The 24194-nt window shown below is 42.4% G+C and overlaps 1 protein-coding gene across 1 annotated transcript in view; it reads right to left on the bottom strand.

The window, feature by feature from the left end:
* The window catches only part of ADAMTS12 (ADAM metallopeptidase with thrombospondin type 1 motif 12), a 384174-nt gene that overhangs the window by 11210 nt on the left and 348770 nt on the right, over positions 1 to 24194 (bottom strand). The window contains exons 21-23 of the mRNA XM_003818504.6: positions 14522 to 14698; positions 11349 to 11492; positions 132 to 291 (exon numbers count right to left, since the gene is read on the bottom strand). Coding sequence (XP_003818552.3) covers positions 132 to 291; positions 11349 to 11492; positions 14522 to 14698 — 481 coding nt within the window. The remainder of the gene's footprint in view (positions 1 to 131; positions 292 to 11348; positions 11493 to 14521; positions 14699 to 24194) is intronic.

Here is a 24194-nt window from a genome sequence, read left to right as displayed (position 1 = left end):
TACTGTTTGACCTCTTTAACATTAAGATTTTCTATTCAGTAAAAGAAATGTAAAGCTATCTACAAGTTGTATCATGCAGGATGACATTTGTGCAAAGATCTCTTTCTCCCTGAGCAAACCCATTCACCCACCGGCACTTTTCTTGCAGGCCTGCTGGTTGCATTTTTTGAATTCTGGAGGTCTGGGTTTGTGATCACATAGGCATTGGTCTTGGTCTTCAGTTTTATTGCCCTCTGAGGGCACACACTGGACAGTCCTCTTCTGAAAGCCACCTCCACAGGAAGTGGAACACTGAAAGAGAAGTTGAACAGAGAGTCAGAAGTCCTCCCCACGACTCCCAAGGAAACACCAGTAGAACACCTCCAATCCCACTGTGGTCAAGAATGGAAACATCTCAATAACCAGAAACCTTTTTGGAGGAGTCATAGAATAAAGGCAGTAATAATTTGGAGATGTGAGTTTAGAGAGACTCTATACTATAGGTTGTGTGGATTGAATCTGACTGAAATTACTATTAGGTTCTCTGCAGAACGTGCTCCTTTTTCACACGTTTGAGAATGGCCTGATGCCTTTCGCCACATGGCTACAGCACTGGGCTCCAGGAACCTACGTTGGTGCCGTTGGACCCAGCCACCTGGCCACACATGACTGCTCTAGGGAAGGTCCCTGCATCAAGCTGGGCCAATCAGTCACTTCCTTGGGAATTTGAATTGAGACCCAGCAAGAGATTCCATCTAAGGCTGAAATTTGAAAACTTGGGTGTTGTTGGTGGCCACATTTCCTGCCAAGTAGAATGAGTGAAAACCAGATGGCAGAAAAGGTGAATAGAATGAAGCATGTGCTTAGAGAGGAACGGGAATGAGGGAGGCATTGCCCATGGGGTTCACACCCTTGGTTCTAGCTAAAACTCCCAACCCAAACATTCATCTTTGCATCATGAGTATATGGAGTGAAACATATGGAGGGAGGTTGAATTGCAAGCAAAGCAGAATACAATTTCATACCTGGGACGTGGTACTTCGGCCTGAACTAATTTTGATTTGGGGCTGGGGATTGGATGTGAGGAGGGGTGGAGCTACCTGAAGAGATGAACGTTGGGTAAAAAGAGAAGTGGGAGGGAAAGACCCCAGTGGCATGCAGAGAATGTGGAATGGGGGTAGGGACAGGGCTGAGCATGGAAGCTGGGGAAGAAGCAGAGCAACAGCGGACCCAGCTCTGTGCCTAGCCGGACCAGGTCCTCTCAAGCCATTCTAATGATATGGTTCCACTGCAATGTCATGATCGTCCACCTGGCTGCAGGAGGGAGATTCGCTGGCCTGGGAAAGCAGTTTACATAAGATTCTTCAGGATGCAAGAAAATGTGCCTGAATTTACCACATATGCTCTTTTCTTAAATTATTTTTTGAGGTAAAATATATAAAACACAAAATATACCATTTAAACCATTTTTTCTGAGACAAGGTCTGGCTCTATCACCCAGGCTGGAAGGCAGCGGCACAATCTCGGCTCACTGCAACCTCCCTCCCTGGGTTCAAGTGATTCTCCTACCTCAGACTCCCAAGTAGCTGGGACTACAGGCGTGTGCCACCACACCTGGTGACTTTTTCCTCTGGCACACTCGCTAAGTCAACTGGAAGTTTAGCCATTTGTTTCCAGATTCCAATTTTATTTTTTATTTTTGGCAAGGGGAAGCTAAAGATAGATCAGTGTAATTTTACAGGTTCCAAAATTGTATGAACCCATCTCTCTGCTCTTGTCTGCTGCCCCCATCTTTGTCCTTCTGGGTTTGTGCCATTTTTAGTGTTTTATTCCTTCTGCCTATTTAGTGGAGTTTTGAGAACAAGGGCAAATGTATATGTTCAATCCATAGCTTGTGTAGTTTCACTTAATAATAGATCATAGAGGTTACGAGTGATTCCAAAGGCTGGCCTGGCAGGTGTTAACCACTCTCTCATTATCCCTCCATTCTTTGCTATGCACAATTGGTTAATTCCTGACACACAGCTCTTCTAAGGAACTTCAACCCAAGTCCACCCTCGATAGACTCACCTGGAACTCCTTCAGGGAGTTAAAGGGGAGACTTAAAAATGTTCTTTTACAATTTTGAATCTTCTATGAGATTGTTTCCCTGAATGGGCCCAATTCTTACAGCATTTTTATGACTTCACATTGTATCACATTTTCTCTTTTCGAGGTCATGTTTGCTTTGATTAGAGGTACTTATTTTGTTATACAGAGCTCTGAGATATTTATAAAGAGCCTAGTCCTGAAATATATCCAGGCAGCTGGGGCAAGGCCTGCCAGGAGTAAGCATGGCCTTTGCTCAGGCCCATGTGGCTGGAGAAGGCCACTGCTGCCTTGATCCAATCTGCCATAATGTTAATAATGAATTTTGTGAAGCTCATGGCTAGACTAGGCACACAAATCTTGCTCAGAGGAGTGAGTATTAGTTTGGTAACTATTTATTGGGTGCCAACAGATAAACATTCTAGCAAAGGGGCAACTGTTGAGTAAATATGATCAATCAACTTGATGGAATATTACTGTAAAGAAGAGGTTAACATTAGTCCTGGTTCAGAGTACTTGGAGAGAAAAAGTGACCTTGAAGTATGGTTTCCTTGGAAACTAGAGAGTTAAGGTAAATGCAAAAGATGATAACTGTCTTGTTCACTAGGAAATTCCTGACTGTAGGACTGCTCCCTACTGGATGTCTGTGAGTTGGCATGCGGCCTTGGGCATGTGAGACCAAAATAGTTTAAAATATTGGCAAGAAACTGAGGCTGAGGCTTGTGTCAAGGTGGCCTGTGTGCATCTTGGCTCTGATTTCTTGCTACCCATACATATCACACTTGACAGACAAGGAAGCAAATGAAGTTGTACTCTTGGATAGTTGCTGAAATTGTATCCTTCGGTAGCAACCTCCTGCAGAGATGAGGCTGTTGTGCCTAATATAATTCCTGCTTGTATCCTTCTACACAGCTAAGTGAATTCGGTGTTGAGTCCAGCCTATTGTGCCTCACATGTCTGACTGCCAATAGACTGCCAATTTGACACAGCATTAGAGTGGATCAATGGCTGTGCCGGTGCAACTATGCAGCTATGAACAATGAGAATTACAAACAGTATAGCAACCTACAAATAGCTGGGAGCATTATGTTGGGCAAAATACTGCATTCCCGTGTGTGTTATAATTATAACCATCAAAACATACATGCACGGGAACAAGTTACTTTATAAAAATGTTAGTAGTTGTGGTGTTAGTGTATCAGACCACCTTGGCTCTCCTGTCTCCCAGCTCATGGCCCTAGGATCTGTCCCAGCTGAGGTGGCAACCAACTTTCGGAAAGCACAACCCAGTGGCCTTCACCTCATGCCATGTGTATTAGCCTAGTTTCACACTGCTATAAAGACATATCTGAGACTGGGTAATTTATTAAGAAAAGAGGTTTAATTGACTCAGAGTTCCACAGGGCTGGGGAGGCCTCAGGAAACTTACAATCATGGTGGAAGGGAAGAGGCACGTCTTACATGGCAGCAGGTGAGGGAGAGTGGGGAGTGAAATGGGAAGAGCACCTTATAAAACCATCAGATCTTGTGAGAAATCACTGACTATCACAAGAACAGCATGGGGGAAACTGCCCCCCATGATCCACTCACCTGCCACTGGGTCTCTCCCTTGACACGTGAGAATTACAATCCGAGATGAGATTTGGGTGGGGACACAGAGCGAAACCATATCACCATGTCTCATGCCTCCCTGCTTCTGATTGGGTTTTCTTGTTGCCAATGAGACATGAGACACAATGGGACTTGCTCAGTGCCCATATCTGGACAATTCATAAGTATGGAGATATTAGCCCTCTAAAGGGAGACTCCACCAAAGGGAGATAGGAGCCAGTGGATAACTCTTCTTCTCTCCTACTCTTCCCTCCCTTCCTGGATAAACTGCCACAACACGCAGTAGTTCACACAGTTTTTAGAAGCCTTCCTGTGAGAGCCAGCAGTCAGTTGCTCCTGACACCAAGCGATGGTCAGTTAGGTAAGATAATCAGTCTAGTAACACACCACTTCATTTTTGACTCTCCTTCTTCTCTGCCTTCTTTCTCTTTTCTATCACCCCTGCTTCCCTGGCACTGAATTTCCTAATAAACTGTTAAATTTTTTCTCGAGACTCCATTTGACAGAAAACCCAGGATAAGACAAATCAGAATGATGGCAGAATCTGTCCATGGGAGAATTTTCTTTATTATCTTTTCCTGAGATGGTGTCTTGCTCTGTCACCCAGGCTGGAGTGCAGTGGTACAATCTCGGCTCACTGCAACCTCCACCTCTTGGGTTCAAGTGATCCTCCTACCTCAGCCTCCTGAGTAGCTGGGATTACAGGCATGTACCACCATGCCTGACTAATTTTTTTATTTTTAGTAGAGATGAGATTTCACCCTGTTGGCCAGGCTGGTCTTGAACTCCTGACCTCAGGTGGTCCACCTGCTTCGGCCTCCCAAAGTGCTAGGACTAGAGGTGTGAGCCACCACACCTGGCCACAATTTTCTTTATTTTCAATATTGCTGATAGAGTGTTATTTATGCAATAAGCAAACTTAGGGAGAATAATACCTCTTTCCTTCATTTACAGTTTAATTATTTTGTTCCATCAAACAGGCTGGCCATCTGGCAAACTGATCTGTGGGCTGACAAGAGGCCTGAAACTCAATAAGTCTGACTATGCCTAAAGCTTTAGGACAGATGCCAACTCCTCTTTGCTCTAGGAAAAGCCAGAGAATCCAAGGTGCTGGGTGTAAAACAGATGTTTCTTAGGCTGTGTGCCTCTGGAATAACTTTGATATTTGATCTTTTCTCTTTTGAAAGTATTTAATATTTTTCCTTCTCAACTCAAGACCCACAGCAGCCATGGGTCAACTTTTAGCAGACTTAGAGGTATTCAGTGGCAGAAGAATATGAAAACCGGAGTATCCAGAAACATACTGTAAATCAATGAATGCACTGAATATTTACAATGAGTAAAGATTATTTTTGTAATCAAAAGAAAATGCATGCTATTTTATTTTTATTTTTTTGCTTAAGTATAGTGGCAAGAAACCATTTTTTTAAAAAAGCTAAAGTAGATTGAGGTTTAAAGATGGCTGAATAGGAATAGCTCTGGTCTGCAGCTCCCAGCGAGATCGACACAAGACGAGTAATTTCTGCATTTCCAACTGAGGTTCCTGGTTCATCTCACTGGGACTGGTTGGACAGTGGGTGCAGCTGTCCCTGCACCATGGAGGGTGAGCCAAAGCAGGGCGGGGCGTTGCTTCACCCGGGAAGTGCAAGGGGTTGGGGGATTGCCCTTTCCTAGCCAAGGGAAGCCGTGACAGACTGTACCTGGAAAAATGGGATACTCCCACTCAAATACTGCACTTTTCCCAAGGTCTTAGCAACTGGCAGACAAGGAGATTCTCTCCTGTGCCTGGTTCGGCAGGTCCCACACCCACGGAGCCTTGCTCATTGCTAGCGCAGCAGTCTGAGATCAAATGGTGAGGTGACAACCTAGCTGGGGGAGGGGTGTCCACCATTGCTGAGGCTTGAGTAGGTAAACAAAGTGGCCAGGAAGCTCGAACTGGGTGGAGCCCACCACAGCTCAGCAAGGCCTACTGCCTCTGTAGACTCCACCTCTGTGGGCAGGGCATAGCTGAACAAAAGGCAGCAGACAACTTCTGCAGACTTAAACGTCCCTGTCTGACAGCTCTGAAGAGAGCAGTGGTTCTCCCAGCATGGTGATTGAGCTCTGAGAATGGACAGACTGCCTCCTCAAGTGGGTCCCTGACCCTTGTGTAGCCTAACTGGAAGACACCTCCCAGCAGGGGCCAACAGACACATCATATAGGCAGCTGACCCTCTGGGACGAAGCTTCCAGGGGAAGGATCAGGCAGCAATATTTGCTCTTCTGCAATATTTGCTGCTCTGCAGCCTCTGCTGCTGATACCCAGGCAAACAGGGTCTGGAGTGGACCTCCAGCAAACTCCAACAGCCCCGCAGCTGAGGGATCTGACTGTTAGAAGGAAAACTAACAAACAGAAAGGAATAGCATCAACATCAACAAAAAGGACATCTACACCAAAAACCCCATCTGTAGGTCACCAACATCAAAGACCAAAATAGGTAAAACCACAAAGATGGGGAGAAACCAGAGCAGAAAAGGTGAAAATTCTAAAAACTGGAGTTCCTCTTCTCCTTCAAAGGATCGTAGCTCCTCACCAGCAATGGAACAGAGTTGGATGGAGAATTACTTTGATGAGTTGACAGAAGTAGGTTTTGGAAGGTCAGTAATAACAACTTCTCTGAGCTAAAGGAGCATGTTCTAACCCATCACAAGGAAGCTAAAAATCTTGGACAAAAGGTTAGATGAATGGCTAACTAGAATAAACAGTGTAGAGAAGACCTTAAATGACCTGATGGAGCTGAAAACCATGGCATCAGAATTTCGTGACGCATGCACAAGCTTCAATAGCAGATTCAATCAAGTGGAAGAAAAAGTGTCAGTGATTGAAGATTAAATTAATGAAATAAAGTGAGAAGACAAGTTTAGAGATAAAGAGTAAAAAGAAACAAACAAAGCCTCCAAGAAATATGGGACTATGTGAAAAGACCAAATCTACATTTGATTAGTGTACCTGAAAGTGAGGAGAAGAATGGAACCAAGTTGAAAAACACTCTTCAAGATATTATCCAGGAAAACTTCCCCAACCTAGCAAGGCAGGCCAACATTCAAATTCAGGAAATACAGAGAACACCACAAAGATACTCCTCGAGAAGAGCAACCCTAAGACATATAATTGTCACATTCACCAAGGCTGAAATGAAGGAAAAAATGTTAAGGGGAGCCAGAGAGAAAGGTCGGGTTACCCACAAAGGGAAGCCCATCAGACTAACAGTGGCTGACACTCTGCAGAAACCCTACAAGAGAGAAGAGAGTGGGGGCCAATATTCAACATTCCTAAAGAAAAGAATTTTCAATCCAGAATTTCATATACAACCAAACTAAGCTTCATAAGTGAAGGAGAAATAAAATCATTTACAGACAAGCAAATGCTGAGAGATTTTGTCACCACCAGGCCTGCCTTACAAAAGAGCTCCTGAAGGAAGCACTAAATATGGAAAGCAACAACCGGTACCAGCCACTGCAAAAACATGCCAAATTGTAAAGACCATCAAAGCTAGGAAGAAACTGCATCAATTAACGGGCAAAATAGCCAGCTAGCATCATAATGACAGGATCAAATTCACACATAACAATACTAACCTTAAATGTAAATGGGCTAAATGCCCCAATTAAAAGACACAGACTGGCAAATTGGATAAAGAGTCCAAGACCCATCAGTGTGTATATTCAGGAGACTCATCTCACATGCAGAGAAACACATAGGCTCAAAAAAAAAGGGATGGAGGAAGATCTACCAAGCAAATAGAAAGCAAAAAAAAAAAAAAAAAAAAGCAGGGGTTGCAATCCTAGTCTCTGATAAAACAGACTTTAAACCAACAAAGATCAAAAGAGACAAAGAAAGCCATTACATAATGGTAAAGGGACCAATTCAACAAGAAGAGCTAACTATCCTAAATATACATGCGCCCAATACAGGAGCACCCAGATTCATAAAGCAAGTCCTTAGAGACCTACAAAGAGACTTAGACTCCCACACAATAATAATGGGAGACTTTAACACCCCACTGTCAATATTAGACAGATCAAGGAGACAGAAGGTTAACAAGGATATCCAGGACTTGAATTCAGCTCTGCACCAAGCAGACCTATTAGACATCTACAGAACTCTTCACCCCAAATCAACAGAAGATACATTCTTCTCAGCACCACATCACACTTATTCTAAAATTGAGCACATAATTGGAAGTAAAGCACTCCTCAGCAAATGTAAAAGAACGGAAATCACAACAAACTGTCTCTCAGACCACAGTGCAATCAAGTTAGAATTTAGGATTAAGAAACTCACTCAAAACCACACAACTATATGGAAACTGAACAACCTGCTCCTGAATGACTACTGGGTACATAACGAAATGAAGGCAGAAATAAAGGCGTTCTTTGAAACCAGTGAGAAGAAAGACACAACGTACCAGAATCTCTGGGACACATTTAAAGCAGCATGTAGAGGGAAATTTATAGCACTAAATGCCCACAAGAGAAAGCAGGAAAGATCTAAAATCGACACCCTAACATCACAATTAAAAGAACTAGAGAAGCGAGAGGAAACAAATTCAAAAGCTAGCAAGAGGCAAGAAATAACTAAGATCAGAGCAGAACTGAAGGAGATAGAGATACAACAAACCCTTCAAAAACTGAATGAAACCAGGAGCTGGTTTTTTGAAAAGATCAACAAAATTGATAGACCGCTAGCAAGACTAATAAAGAAGAAAAGAGAGAAGAATCAAATAGACGCAATAAAAAATGATACAGGGGATGTCACCACCAACCTACAGAAATACAAACTACCATCAGAGAATACTATAAACACCTCTATGAAAATAAACTAGAAAACCCAGATAAAATGGATAAATTCTTGGACACATACACCCTACCAAGGCTAAACCAGGAAGAAGATGAATCTCTGAATAGCCCAATAACAGACTCTGAAATTGAGGCAATAATTAACAGCCTAACAACCAAAAAAAGTCCAGGACCAGAAGGATTCACAGGCGAATTCTACCAGAGGTACAAAGAGGAGCTGGTACCATTTATTCTGAAACTATTCCAATCAATAGAAAAAGAGGGAATCCTCTGTAACTCATTTTATGAGGCCAGCATCATCCTGATACCAAAGCCTGGCAGAGACACAACAAAAAAAGAGAATTTTAGACCAATATCCCTGATGAACATCAGTGCAAAAATCCTCAATAAAATACTGGCAAACTGAATCAAGGAGCACATCAAAAAGCTTATCCACCATGATCAAGTCGGCTTCATCCTTGGGATGCAAGGCTGGTTCAATCTATGCAAACCAATAAACGTAATCTATCACATAAACAGAACCAACAACAAAAACCACATGATTATCTCAATAGATGCAGAAAAGGCCTTCAACAAAATTCAACACCCCTTCATGCTAAAAGCTATCAATAAACTAGGTACTGATGGAACGTATCTCATAATAATAAGAGCTATTTATGACAAACCCACAGCCAATATCATACTGAATAGGCAAAAACTGGAAGCATTCCCTTTGAAAACTGGCACAAGACAGGGATGCCCTCTCTCACCACTCCTATTCAACATAGTGTTGTAAATTCTGGCCTGGGCAATCAGGCAAGAGAAAGAACTAAAGTGTATTCAATTAGGAAAAGAGTAAGTCAAATTGTCCCTGTTTGCAGGTGACATGATTTTATATTTAGAAAAACCCATTGTCTCAGCCCCAAATCTCCTTAAGCTGATAAGCAACTTCAGGAAAGCCTCAGGATACAAAATCAATGTGCAAAAATCACAAGCATTCCTGTACACCAATAACAGACAAACACAGGCCAAATCATGAGTGAACTCCCATTCACAATCGCTACAAAGAGAATAAAATACCTAGGAATCCAACTTACAAGGTATGTGATGGACCTCTTCAAGGAGAACTACAAACCACTGCTCAATGAAATAAAAGAGGACACAAACAAATGGAAGAAGATTCCATGCTCATGGATAGGAAGAATCAATATCGTGAAAATGGCCATATTGCCCTAGGTAATTTATAGATTCAATGCCATCCCCATCAAGCTACCAATGACTTTCTTCACAGAATTGGAAAAAACTACTTTAAAGTTCATATGGAACCAAAGAAGAGCCCGCAGTGCCAAGTCAATCCTAAGCAAAAAGAACAAAGCTGGAGGCATCACACTACCTGACTTCAAACTATACTACAAGGCTACAGTAACCAAAACAGCATGGTACTAGTACCAAAACAGATATATAGACCAAAAGAACAGAACAGAGGCCTCAGAAATAACACCACACATCTACAGCCATCTGATCTTTGACAAACCTGACAAAAACAAGAAATGGGGAAAGGATTCCCTATTTAATAAATGGTGGTGGGAAAACTGGCTAGCCATATCTAGAAAACTGAAACTGGATCCCTTCCTTACGCCTTATACAAAAATTAATTCAAGATGGTAAAGACTTAAATGTTAGACCTAAAACCATAAAAACCCTAGAAGAAAACCTAGGCAATATCATTCAGGACATAGGCATGGGCAAAGACTTCATGACTAAAGCACCAAAAGCAATGGCAACAAAAGCCAAAATTGACAAATGGGATCTAATTAAACTAAGGATCTTCTGCATGGCAAACAAAACACCATCAGAGTGAACAGGCAACCTATAGAATGGGAGAAAATTTTTGCAATCTACCCATCTGACAAAGGGCTAATATCCAGAATCTGCAAAGAACTTAAAGGAATTTACAAGAAAACAAACAAGCAACCCCATCAAAAAGTGGGCAAAGGATATGAATAGACAGTTCTGAAAAGAAGACATTTATGTAGCCAACAGACACATGAAAAAATGCTCATCATCACTGGTCATCAGAGAAATGCAAATGAAAACCACAATGAGATACCATCTCATGCCAGTTAGAATGGTGATCATTAAAAAGTGAAGAAACAACAGATGCTGGAGAAGATTTGGAGAAATAGGGATGCTTTTACGCTGTTGGTGGGAGTGTAAATTAGTTCAACCACTGTGGAGGACAGTGTGGTGATTCCTCAAGGATCTAGAACTAGAAAACCATTTGACCCAGCAATCCCATTACTGGGTATATTCCCAAAGAATTATAAATCATGCTACTATAAAGACACATGCACATATATGTTTATTGCGGCACTATTCACAACAGCAAAGACTTGGAAGCAACCCAAATGTCCAGCAATTATAGACTGGATTAAGAAAATGTGGCACATATACACCATGGAATACTATGCAGCCATAAAAAAGGATGAGTTCATGTCCTTTGTAGTGACATGGATGAAGTTGGAAACCATCATTCTCAGCAAACTATCGCAAGGACAAAAAACCAAACACTGCAAGTTCTCACTCATAGGTGGGAACTGAACAATGAGAACCCTTGGACACAGGGCAGGTAACATCACACACTGGGGCCTGTCGGGGGGTGGGAGGCTGGGAGAGGTATAGCATTAGGAGAAATACCTAATGTAAATGATGAGTTGATGGGTGCAGCAAACCAACGTGGCACATGTATACCTACGTAACAAACCTGCACGTTGTGCACAGGTACCCTAGAACTTAAAGTATTAAAAAAAAAAAAAGCTAAAGTAAAAAAAGTATGTATAACCAAGTCTCACCAGGTCCCAGTTCCCAGTGGCCCAGTGACAGCACAGGTGCTCATTGCAAGACATGGTGGATGTGGGTCTTTTTGTCCAGTCACAGAGGCCTCCTGGACAGAACACTCCTCTCTCCTGAACTCCGCCTCCACAGGACCTGGAGCACTGATACACAGCAATGACAAGATTAGGTAAAAGTCAGGTGGAGACACGTTTAATGATAAGTGAAGAACTTCGTACTGTCATTTTTGTTGTGTACAGTGTTACTAGGAATATTGGTATCTGTATTGGAATTTATAGCATTCCTGCAAATTCCTTACAATGACCACTCACTATTTAAAAAAAAAAGGGGGGGAAACAAGAATTAAAGAGAGGTGGAAATATTGATGAAGCAAATCCTGAAGATATAAGGAGGAGAAAAGTCAGAAGATTTAGATTTTTTATAATGATTTAGATTTTTTATAATGATTATCTCTGACAGCCCAAAAGGGGGGCACACATTTGCAATACAATTTTGTTTGCCTCCTATTAAAATGAGATTTAGTCTTCCTTTTCCACTGCATAAAGTTTTAGAATTAAATTTGTCCATAGTAGGAGTAATAAAATGGATGGATTTGCTCAGGACTCAGATGCATTGGCTGTAACACTCACAACAAAATAAATTCAAGATGACAAGTCAGATTTCTAAAAGGGTACAATTCTGAAACATGTCAGGTTTTTGCTTACTAGAATAATTCTATAAGATACATTATCTCATTTGCATGAGTTTTTTAGGAGGAAATAAAATAATTCACCAAGAATATTTGAAAAGTTCTTTGAGTATTTGGAAAGGCATTTTGAAAAATCTTAGTTTTAGCATGATTACAACAACAGCAAAAAGATAATTATGGCTGTCTTGCAAACATCATGTCCATCACATCAGGTAGTATGTGTGTGGTAGTATCATAGAAAACAGGGAAATTATATGCAATTAACCTTTTCTGCTCAATAAAAGAACTAACGTAGTGCCTTCACAATATTCCAGCTTTGAGAATCAACATCAACTTTTTTCCCACTTATTCAACCTGTTTTTAACCCCATCTGAGGAAAGAGGGAGAGGAATTCCACATCTGGAGTTCTTGCGCATACCTACCTAGGTGCACATAGATTCAGCACCACCTGGCTAAGTAATTTCTAGGAAAAGGGGGTCAAAAAAGTGGTTCTCAAATGCTCCTCAGACCAGCAACTTCAGCATCTTCTGAATGTTTGTTAGAAATGCAAAATTTCAGGCCCCACCTCAGATCCCCTGAATTGGCCATTCTCGGGGTGGGACCTATCCATCTGTGTGTTGACAAGCCCTCCAGGTTGTCCTGAAGCATGATAAAGCTTGACTACCACTGGTGTAGAGATGGTCCCACAGCTAAAATGCATCTGCCATGGAGGGTAGTCGAGGCGGGCCGATATGCTTGCCAGATGGGTTCGTAACATTCCCAGGATGGCAGTCAGCACCACGGGCAAGAAAAGTACCTAAAGATGCCCAATCCCTTAAGAGCAGCTCCGGGTACTCAACTGACTTTTACATTTTCTATCTCTACTACTGCTTAAGAGGGAACTTTACCAACTTTGTGGTTTGCTCAAAACAGGGCAATTTAGAAAGGAGAGAGACAGAAGGGCTTCAGCGAACAGGTTCCTGATGGCGATCCGAGAAGCTACAGAGGAAACATAAAGAATAGATCTTTTTCATAATCAGAAAGATTTGATTGCTCATCTTTGATCGCCTGCAAATGTCATTTCTCTGACAGGGCAATCTAAGCTCCTCTGTGAATTCCTGGATTCTGGAAGCTGCTGCCTGAACAGGTCCAGGCCAGGCTCAGCACATATGGAGAGTTTGGAGGTCTGGGTTCAGAGCCTGGGAGTAGCAGGCACTTCATGTACTCAAGAACTAGGCAGGGGAAGGAGGATGAAGAGGGGACAGTGGTGGCTGCTGCCCCAGAAAACTCCAGCTAGTGGCCCAGAGCCTCAGGAATCAGTGTGGATGCTTGGCCGGTGGGTGGTAAGTAACTCGGGGCTCAGTCCTCTACAGGCTTTGACACTAACTCTGTAGCCTCAGGTTGGGATTCCCTGCCTTCCCTTCACCGGCACATGGTAGGTGCCCCCCAAAATAGTTATTGATTCATTCTTTCTCCTTAGTTCACTTTTCGCTCAATGCCCGTTGGGCTAAGTTCCACATCATAGCAGGATCAAAGATGGGCAATCAAAGATGGGCAATCAAAGATGAGCAATCAAATCTTTCTGGTTGTGAATGCCTTATGTTTGAATTAAAACTCCATTTATTTTCTCATTGTGTGTCTCAGGTAGGTTTCTCAACCTAAGTCTCAATTTCTTCCCCTATAAAATAGGGTTAAAAATGCCTACCATCCAGGTCATGGAGATAATTAAACCAAGTATCATAGGGAAAGTGCCTAGCTCCTGGACACACTCAAAATATGCAGGGTTCCTCTTTTATTTTTATTTTTTGGCCTTCTTTCTATCATTTGTGGATGTAGTTGGGAGTATGTTTTAGCTGTTGAGATATTTAAACATTTGCCTGTTGAAAAATGAGATCATCACACTTCACCAAAGAACTTCATCAAATAACCTTGTTTTCATGTGCCAAAGTAAAACTAAGACCCAGCAGAGCCAGGGCCCTCATAAAGAGAGCACACACACATACACACACACACACACACTCACACACTCGTTATTTGTACAGTGATCTGAGAGATGTAAGAGATGAAACTCTAATATTATATTGTGTGGAAAAGATAGGGCTGTTTCTCCCAGCCTGACTGCAGAAGCCTCAGAGAGGCATGTTAGGCTCTGTCTGTAAGTGGCTCTCATCAGATTCGTCCTTGTTCAAATCATCCCATTGTGTTCATTTTCCCTGCAAGGACACCAATTCCCCAGTATATCCATTGGGAGACCAGGTTGCAACACAACACTGAACTGCTGTGATTGAAACTATAACACATTGTCTCCTCCATGGAATTTTTTCACCTCCTGAAAGTGTTAGACCCATTCAGCTTCTCACATACAGGATGGGGTCACTGAACAGAGGCCAGTCATTGGCAGGACACAGGTGTGGTCTTCCCTGATTTCTACCCTTATGCAGTAAGACCGAGATTCATGGCTTGCCAGGTTGTGTGAGGACATCTCTCCCTTTCTGGGGGACTTACCTGGCTCCAAGGCTCCACCTGCCACGCCTCACAGGGCTCCGGGTTACAGCTCATGCTCAATGGGGGAGGAATGCCGGCCAGGAACTGGCAGTGAAATGGCCTCAGGTTCCGGTGGTCCCGGCTGTCCACGCACTGAATCTCGCGTATCTTGAAGCCCCCACTGCAGTTTCTGGAGCACTGTATGGAGAGAAAAATCAAAGGCGATCTCTGAGTCATTGGCATCAGGCCTCCCTTCCTTCCCCTCAGCCGTGGAGGTGCCAGGCATTCAGTCATAAAGAGGGGTTAGGTCTAGTTCCGGTGAACCCTGCTTTCCCTCCCACACCGCAGAGCAGGAGGCACCCCAGCAGCTCCCGATGTCGGGAAACATGCATAGGAGTGTGAGGGTTTTGAGGGCCAACAGAGGTGGGTGAGAATTCCGGTTCTGCCACTCGCTAGTTTTGAGCCGTTGGGCCTGTCACTGAAGTACGCTGAGCCTCAGGTGTCACATCTCTAAACTGGGATCATAACTGCTACCTCCCAGCTGTGGGGAGATTATAGACCCTGGGGCTGGAGTGCCTGCTGGCACAGCATCTGCCCCAGTGGGTGGCCGTTCCGTCTGGAAGTCGGTGTTCACTAGAGGCAGAGTGGCCTGCCTATCCCTTCCCAGGAGTGGGCATGGCTGCTAAGCCTTCTCCGTCTTTTCTTCAGAATACTGGTTTTCTCTATGATGCTGGATGCAGAATAGGTTACTATGTCTCTCTCATGAAGGGCCTTGAGTAGGGAAATAAACTGAATTAACTACTCAGTGGTTTGTCTCATGGGTGTGAGCAAACCCTGTCCTTGCCCCCACCATCACCATTCCTCCTGCAGCGCCATCACCTGCAGCCATCACTGAGAGTCTTCTCAGCACTTGCCCCCGATAGCCACTACACAGGCCCTACTCACTCCCTTCCTCTCTGACCCCACCCCTTGTGCAGCAGCCCAGGTTCACCAGCAGGCTGCTGATTTCTCTTGGACCGTGATAAACACTGATGGGTCTGGGTCACCTACAACCAAGTTTGCACAGCCTGTTCCAGAGTGCTGCTTTTGTTGACTCTCTGACTTCTTGGATTTTGGCAGCTCCCCACTCTCTGACCTCCAAAGATTTTATCTGATCGTAACTTGTGCTTCTAGGACTTGCTCTCTGGTCTGTTTAGAACTCCAGTGCTTGCCATAGGCCTTCTGCTTATCTTCCCTCTGCAGCCTGGTGTCTCATGGCCAGACCTGGCCTGACCAGTCTTGTTACTGCCCACACTGAGGTGGGGACCCGAGGTAGGTGGGATGGAGGCTAACATCTGTGCTCGTCAGCCCAGGTTCTTCCCCAGGTTCTCCTCGGGTTAATACAATGTCCTTGGGGTTCCCATGTCCTGAATGTTCCTTCCTCTATTCTCTGCATTACCCACCACTGCTTTTTTTTTATGCCTCATTTTCAATGGCACCTCTTCTGAGAGGTCCTCATGGAATACCTGATCTAAAGGAGGTGATTTCTCTTGTAATTTGTCTCAGCTCCTCTTCTGTTTTCATCCCACAAAGCTAAACTGCAGAGCAACTTTGATTGATTTTGTCCATCCTTTCTACTATCCATCACTGCCATGAAAGCAGAGCCTGCCCTGCCCTGCCCTGTTCCGCATCACACCATGGATCCCTAGCACAGGGACAGACACAGTGTAGATGGCCATTATGAAGCTGTTGAATCAACATTGAATTATGAGAAAATGCCAGCTGGGAGGGCTCCCAGTGGGCTAAAGAGATCTCCAGTAATCATAGGATAAAGAATGTGCTTCTTTACCCTCTGAATCCTTCCATCAATGATCTCATTGGCAGTCTTGGCCGAGGAAACAAGTCACCAAGAAAGGGTATCCCTTGCTGTAAGGTATATTTTCATCTGGCTCTTCTCTCTGAAGGGTAAAAGACCATGCTGTCTTTCTGGCTATGGTGGAATAGCCATGATTCTAGGGCTGTGGTTGAGGAAAGAAAATTCCTCACGACTTTTCAGTAGACATAGACCCCAAAATACTGCTCCCCTTTCTTCCTCTGATTGGCAGATTTCACCAAGTCACCTGACTTCAAACATTGGTCTGTATTTTGGAAACACATGGGCCCATGTGATGAGGGGCAGATTGATGCTCTGGTACTTCCATAAATCAAGTGTGTTTAGGTTATCAGAAATAAGCAATACTTGCCAACAGCTTCCCAAAAGTGCAAATTAAAAACTTTGTTTTCCTGCCACACAGTAAGCACACAAAGAAAAACAGTAACAGCAAACTTAAAATTTGCCATAGAACAAATGAGAAAGCATGCTAATAGCTTCCACTCAAAGCAACTATTTGTCTGACAAAATAAATTTCCAGGAAATAGCCCATAGTTAAAACAAGAGTACTTTTTATTAGGAAAAGGGGATTTAAAAGACATAAGCATAAAATGAGATTTTACTTTTTTATTTTCTATTTGTTGCTATAATCTGTTATTCCCAAATTTATTTTTCAAATTAGCATTACTCTTTTGTCAAGAGCATGTGCACATTCAGTGGGAAATAAAATTTATTAATATGCTGAAGTCAGTAATAAGGGAAGACACTCACTAAATCAATCATTATTCTATTCCATTTTCAAAAGAGCCTCTGATTCTGTTAGCAAGAGGGAAGTGACAGCATATTAAGTCACTCCAGTCCTAACGCTCTTTTGCTTTTGTGTGCTGAATGACAATTGTTATGTTATATTCATTTTCTTATTGCCTGAGAGGAAGGCCGTTTGTATTCCTGTTTTCCTAATGTAAAGCCTGCGAACCAGACTGATGACAAGAGGCAGGCTAATGAGAACAGAAAGACTGGTAAATGCCCTGTTGAAACCAAACAGGTCTGATAGTATCCAGTTACCACGTCACTACATCAGTTTGTTTAATTCGTGTGATTTGCAAAGCAAATTGAGTTAGAATGAAAAATATCCTTAGCTTACTGGGGCCACTGGCAGAGGTAAAATGAAATCAAAACCTTTTCTTTCTTGTGCTATTTTTGATTTATGAAATCCTGGTACACTTCCCAGGCTGAACTCCTACAGAGTATTCAGAGAAGTATAGCACAACTAACAAACATAGGATTGGGGGACTAACAGACCAACTCCATCTATGACCCTGGCATGAAGTGGCTATGTGACTGCAGATTAATCACTGCACTTCTCTAAGCCTCCATTTCTCCATTGGTATTCAAAAGAGGATAAACTAGATGATTAAACTATCCCAGCATTCTAGAGTGTCATAAATGTATGAGATCACTGAGTTTGTGCTCTGTTTTGATTTCAGAATACTTTCTTCCTCTCAAAGTTATACATCAAATACTAAATTGGGATACGGAAGGAATTCCTTTCCAGCCTTTTCCTAAACACATTCATAAGACCCTTAAAATAATTCTTTCTGAAATATGGAAAGAATTCCTTTCTGGCCTTCTGCTAAACACATTCATAAGACCCTTAAAATAATTCGAAGATCAGATAGTTGTAGGTGTGTGGTTTTATTTCTGGGTTCTCTATTCTGATCTATTGGTCCATGTGTCTGTTTTTTACCAGTACCATGCTGTTTTGGTTACTGTAGCCCTGTAGTATACTTTGAAGTCTCTTAGGCTGATGCCTCCACCTTTGTTCTTAAGCAATTACAATAGAAGCAAAAATTGACAAATGGGATCTATTAAACTAAAGAGCTCCTGTACAGCAAAAGAAACTATCAACAGAGTAAACAGACAACCTACAGAATGGGAGAAAACTTTTGCAAACTATGCATCTGACAAAGCTCTAATATCCAACATCTCTAAGGAAGTTAAATTTATACAAAAAACAAAAAACAAACAACCATATAAAAAAGTGGGCAAAGGACATGAACAGACACTTTTCAAAAAAAGACATACACGCGGTCAACAGTCACATGGAAAAAAGCTCAATATCACTGATCATTAGAGAAATGCAAATCAAAACCACAATGAGATACCATTTCACATCTGTCAGAGTGGCTATTATTAAAAAGTAAAAAAAATAACAGATGCTGATGAGGTTGTGGAGAAAAAGGAATGCTTATATACTGCTGGTGGGAGAGTATATTAGTTCAGCCATTGTGAAAGACAGTGTGGTGATTCCTCAAGACCTAAAGACAGAAATACTATTTGACCAAGCAGTCCCATTACTGGGTATATACCCAAAGGAATATAAATTATTCTGTTATAAAGACACATGTACGCATATGTTCATTGTGGCACTATTCACAATAGCAAAGACATGGAATCAACCTAAATGCCCATCAATGATAAATTGGATAAAGAAAATGTGGTAATATACACTATGGAATACTATGAAGACATAAAAAAGAATGAGATCATGTCCTTTGCAGGAACATGGATAGAGCTAGAGGCCATTATCCTTAGCAAACTAACACAGGAACAGAAAACCAAATACCACATGTTCTCACTTATAAGTGGGAGCTAAATGATGAGAACACATGGACACATGGAGGGGAACACCACACACTGGGGCCTAACGGAGGGTGGAGTGTGGGAGGAGGGAGAGGATCAGGAAAAATAACTAATGGGCACTAGGCTTAATACCTGGGTGATGAAATAATCTGTACCAGAAACCCCTATGACACAAGTTTACCTATGTAGCAAACCTGCACTTGTACCCTGAACTTAAAATAAAAGTTAAAAAAAATTTATTCCAAAAATTCTAAGCGGAACAGCATCAAAATTCATGGGTCTGCCTGTCCCTCTCCCCACCCCACTTTCCCTTCACTGAGCACTTACTATGTTCCAAGCTCTGTATCTCTACCCTAAGTGGTTTGCAATCTAGCTGAGGCAGGAGAATTCACATAAATGAATAGAAGAAATAAAGATTATATGCCATAGTTGTCTACAATCTAGTGAGGACACAAAGGAGGAGACAGTCAACTTCACCTGAAGAAGTCAAGAAAAGCTTAAATAAAGGAGTCAAAGCTTGAGCTGAATCTTAATGAGTAAATGCTCATGTGGCTGGCAAAATAGTGTGGGGGACATTTGAAGTGGAGGTAATGGCATGCACAGAGACTGTGAACCCACATGGCTTGTCTGGGAACAGTAAGTTGGTCAGAATGCTAGAGCAGGGGGTAGGGGTAGACAGAGAAAGATGGGTGGATGCCATCATGGAGAACCTTGTGGTCTGGACATTGGTGGTCTTGGGGTCACTTCTTATATGCTCCTAAAGGCTTCTATTTAATTGCCACTCCTCTAACCACTTCTTCTTGAGAATCTCTTAATCTGAAATGCTCAGGGGTGTCAAGAGAGTGTGATGGTTTAGACATAGAAAAAATTATATCAACAGTAAAATAAATGTAGGGATACTCAGTGTATGATTCATCTTTCTGCTACTCAATTTTTGCCTTCATAGGATAGAAGCTCTCCTATAACATACAATTCTAGGTTTTGACTTTTGCACACTGGACTTTAGTAAATGTTTCTGGGAACATGCTGTGTATGAAAGTATGGTTTGTCTGTATTTAGCAAAACAAAGGCTATTCTCACATTTCATTCATTTGTAAAAATTCAGGTCCATAAAATGGAGTACTGCCATAGACAATCTGTAAAATTCAATAAACATGGAGACAAGAACTAGAATAAGACAGAAGGACTAGTTAGCAAATACATGAAATCCAAAGCCATAAGGAAAGGCTGTCACTTTCTGTTACTTTCCAGCAAATAACTTAGATGATAAAGTTACCGCTAAAATAAAAAGGCAACGTTACCTATGTGGGAAGACAGATTATTACAAAAAAAAAGTAAAAATCTTTCTGATTCACTTCAGAAATAAATCAAGATCTGCTAGACTTAGCTATGAAAAGGGCAATGTTCATTCTAACTGAAGTAATAAAGGGGTTGTCAAATCAGCAGTTGCCAAAACTTCAGAAGAAACAGACAAAATATCAGTGAGGAAGTGTGTGGAGCTGTGCAGATGATGCATCGTTTTGCTGTCAAACCCAGCTGAGGATTTTTCAAGCTCATTATTATCTCTTACTACATTTCTTCCATCAGAAGAATCACTTTTTCTCCCATATGATTTTTTTTTTAAGATGGGGTCTCACTCTGCTGCCCAGCCTGGAATGCAGTGGCGGAATCTTGGCTCACTGCAACCTTTGCCTCTTGGGCTCAAGTGATCCGTCCACCTCAGCCTCCCGAGTAGCTGGGACTACAGGCATGTGCTGTACCAAGCCGGGCTAAGTTTTTTTGTATTTTCAGTGGAGACGGGGTTTTGCCATATTGCCCAGGCTGGTCTTGAACTGCTGAGGTCAAGTGATTGCCTGCCTTAGCCTCCCAAAGTGCTGGGATTATAGGCATGAGCCACGGTGCCCAGCCTCCCCCATACAAATTTTAACATTCTGAAACTGGCATGTGTCCTACAACTGATATACGTATTAATTGTGTAGTGTTTCATTTCTTTCTGAAAAGCTGTAATTAAAATGACATAATCCCCCAGGTGACGGTTTCTTAGAATTGAGACTATTCAATATTAGTTTTGTGATCAAGTATATATTGGTGATTTAAATACTCTAAGCCCTAGTTTCCTTAGTGGAAATTATAAAGTCCTGTATTATGGTAAAAATAAAATTGTTTATCCAAAGCTTCCATGCAATGTCAGACACGTGGCAGTACTACCACCCACAGTAGGTCAAGTCCTCCAGAGTTCAGGAACACTTTGAGCACCCTGACTGTGTAGTACTGGGGAGTGAACACCTTCTCAGGCCAGTTTCTCCATTGGCAGGGCTTACTTCACTAACCTGTCCACAGGCCTCTTGCTCCAAGTCCAGGAAGCAAGAGATTAGTCAATGTCCAATAGCCAGCCCTAACTTTACCTAGAGCTTGACGTTTGTCCAGGGCCTTGTTTAGTCTTTTATCATGAACAGAGTTCATTGCACACATTTTCTCTTTTGATCCTTACAACAACTCTACAAAGTAAGTAGAGGCAATATCATCCACTTCATTTCAGGGGTGAGAAAACTAAAGCTCCTAAGTAGTTAGATGAATGGCCAGTGTCACATACTGATTAGTGACAGAGTAGGTTATCATGCCATATACATCTGATTCCAAGTCAGACCGCTCTGGGATTCAATACTGCATAATTGCATTTTTCCAAGACTGCCTCTGGGAGAAACCTGAGGATGACGACCTTGATTTTGTTTCAGACAGATTAATGCACGAAGAGGAGGAAAGCCACTGTGATAAACTACTTCCAGACACTGGAAAGGTAGAGATCTGAATGTCTCAGTCCTCTGTCATGTTGTAAGGAACATGGCTGTGCTTTGGTGAAGGATAGGCCAAGGTAGGATGTTTACATCCTGTGTGACTCAGCAAGTTTAGAGTGCAGGTGTGTAACTCCACTTGTTATCACAGCCGTGGAGCCATAACGTGGGAAGGCCATCACTTGGCTCTAAGCCACTGTTGTCTGTAAAAGGTATAACTGCCCTGTTTGACACAGTGTGGTCACACTGCACCAAGAGAAAGAGAGAGAGCCAAAGTTGTCCATCTGCAAAGATGGACAGAGGGGAGCCAGGACACAGCTCAGCTCGCTCATGCTCAGAGAGAAAGAAAGAGTTAACCTGCTGACCCTGAAAGCAAGGGAAAGCCAGCCATGAAGCTGTGTGTGGGAGCCGGACTAAGCAGCCCAGATGGGGCGGACAGTGTGAAAAAGCTGCTGATGAGAGTTCCTGCTGAATAAAATAATCTTTCACCAGCCTCTGGCCCCTGAGTGTTCTTTCTGCTCATCCACCCACTCCCTTCAGACTGCAACATGACCTTTGGTGTAGTCATGAACCTGACATATGTATATGAGAAAATGTTCACAGCAGTTCTATCAGGCTTCATCAAGAAGAATGGTATGAGAGAAATAAGCCAGTAAAACAATTGCAATCCAGACAGCAATCACAGTGGTAGAAGTTCCTGGTGAGTAACCTGGATGCCTCAGGTAGGATACCTGTGGGTTCAGGTAAGGCTGCAACATACCCTGTCATCCTATGAGAATTAAAGTGTTTCTGGATCTGGAGGAGAGATTGCTGGAATAATGTAGAAAATTCCAGGTAAAATTAGAATTTTTCTTTCTGAGAAAGTATCTGTGAAAAGGCAAATGATCAGTTCGGCAGAATCTAAACTCTCTGGATATTTAAAGGCAAAACCAGGGATCCTCTTTCCTGCTCTGGATTTTGGAGGTCTGCCACAAAGAGAGCATAAAAGGCCTATCAGAATTAGCGAAGCTCAGAGGGAAGGCCTTCAAATCTTTCCTAGCACATGATTTGGACTTTAGACATCCATATGAAAAAGGGGTCTCCAACTACTTGAAGCTAAGGCAGGAGTATTGTTTGAGCCCAGGAGGTTGAGGCTGGAGTGAGCTGTGAGTGGGCCACTGCACTCCAGCTTAGGTGACAAAGTGAGACCCCATCTCAAAAAAAAAAATTAATTAGAAAAAGGGGTCTCAATAATCAAGATTTAAGTTAATATCTCTAGGAAAGACAAGCCATGTATGCCAGGGATCCCCAATCCCCCAGTCTGTTATATCTCAGCCTGTTAGGAACCAGGCTGCACACAGAAGGTGAGCATCGGGCGAGCAAGCAAAGCTTTATCTGTATTTACAGCTGCTCCCCATTGCTCACATTACTGCCTGAGCTCGACCTCCTGTCAGATCAGCAGCAGCATTAGATTCTCATAGGAATGCAAAGCCTATTGTGAACTGTGCATGCAAGGGATATAGGTTGCACACTTCTTACGAAAATCTAGTACCTGATGATCTGTCACTGTCTCCCATCACCCCTAGATAGGACCATCTAGTTGCAGGAAAACAAGCTCAGGGCTCCAACTGATTCTACATTATGGTGAGTTTTATAATTATTTCATTATATATGACAATGTAATAATAATAGAAATAAAGTGCACAATAAATGTAATGTGCTTGAATCATCCCAAAACCATTCCCCCAGTCCGTGGAAAAAGAATTTTGTAGAGATAACAAAACTGGTCTCTAGTGACAAAAAGGTTAGGGAGTGCTGATGTATGCAATACCCATAATAGTGGTCAGAAAAAACAAAAATCAGGGCAACTGACCATCAGTAGTTAAATAGCATCTTTGATATAAGGTTTATCTATTATCTAATAAAAGAGACACTTTCTTTACTGGTAGGAATACAGTAATTTTGAGGATTATATTTTAGATATAGTAGTTACCTCATTCTAGCTGAATTTGATGATGTGTCAGAAATAACTCCTACAAAACCACTCAGGGCACTACAGAGATTAATCAATATATCTGCAACCCTAAAGGCCATGAAAGAGAGAGAGAGAGGGGCATGAGAGACCCTATAGGCCAGGCAAGGAGTCAAGCCAGGCTTTCCTTAGGAGGCCGGACCCCAGAGATGAGCTTGCTAATCTTTCATCCAGAGTTTGCACTGGCTAGACTCCCTCAGGCTGGAGCTGACCTTTTCAAAACAAAAGCTATTTCACACATCTTTCCTTTTCATGAGTCATGTAATTTCCAATGAAATGATTATTCCCAGTGACAGGAAAGTGGAACTTTAGGACTTGGGCAACATTTGGCAAGCTCAGGGATATGAGATGTTTCTTGAGATTTCTCTGGATATGGAAGAGAAGTTGCAGCCAAACTTT

Source organism: Pan paniscus, chromosome 4, assembly GCF_029289425.2.
Source record: "Pan paniscus chromosome 4, NHGRI_mPanPan1-v2.0_pri, whole genome shotgun sequence".
In the NCBI taxonomy this organism is placed as follows: Eukaryota; Metazoa; Chordata; class Mammalia; order Primates; family Hominidae; genus Pan; species Pan paniscus.
The sequence above is the reverse complement of the archived record's forward strand: the minus strand, read 5'-3'. Positions and strand labels throughout refer to the sequence as shown.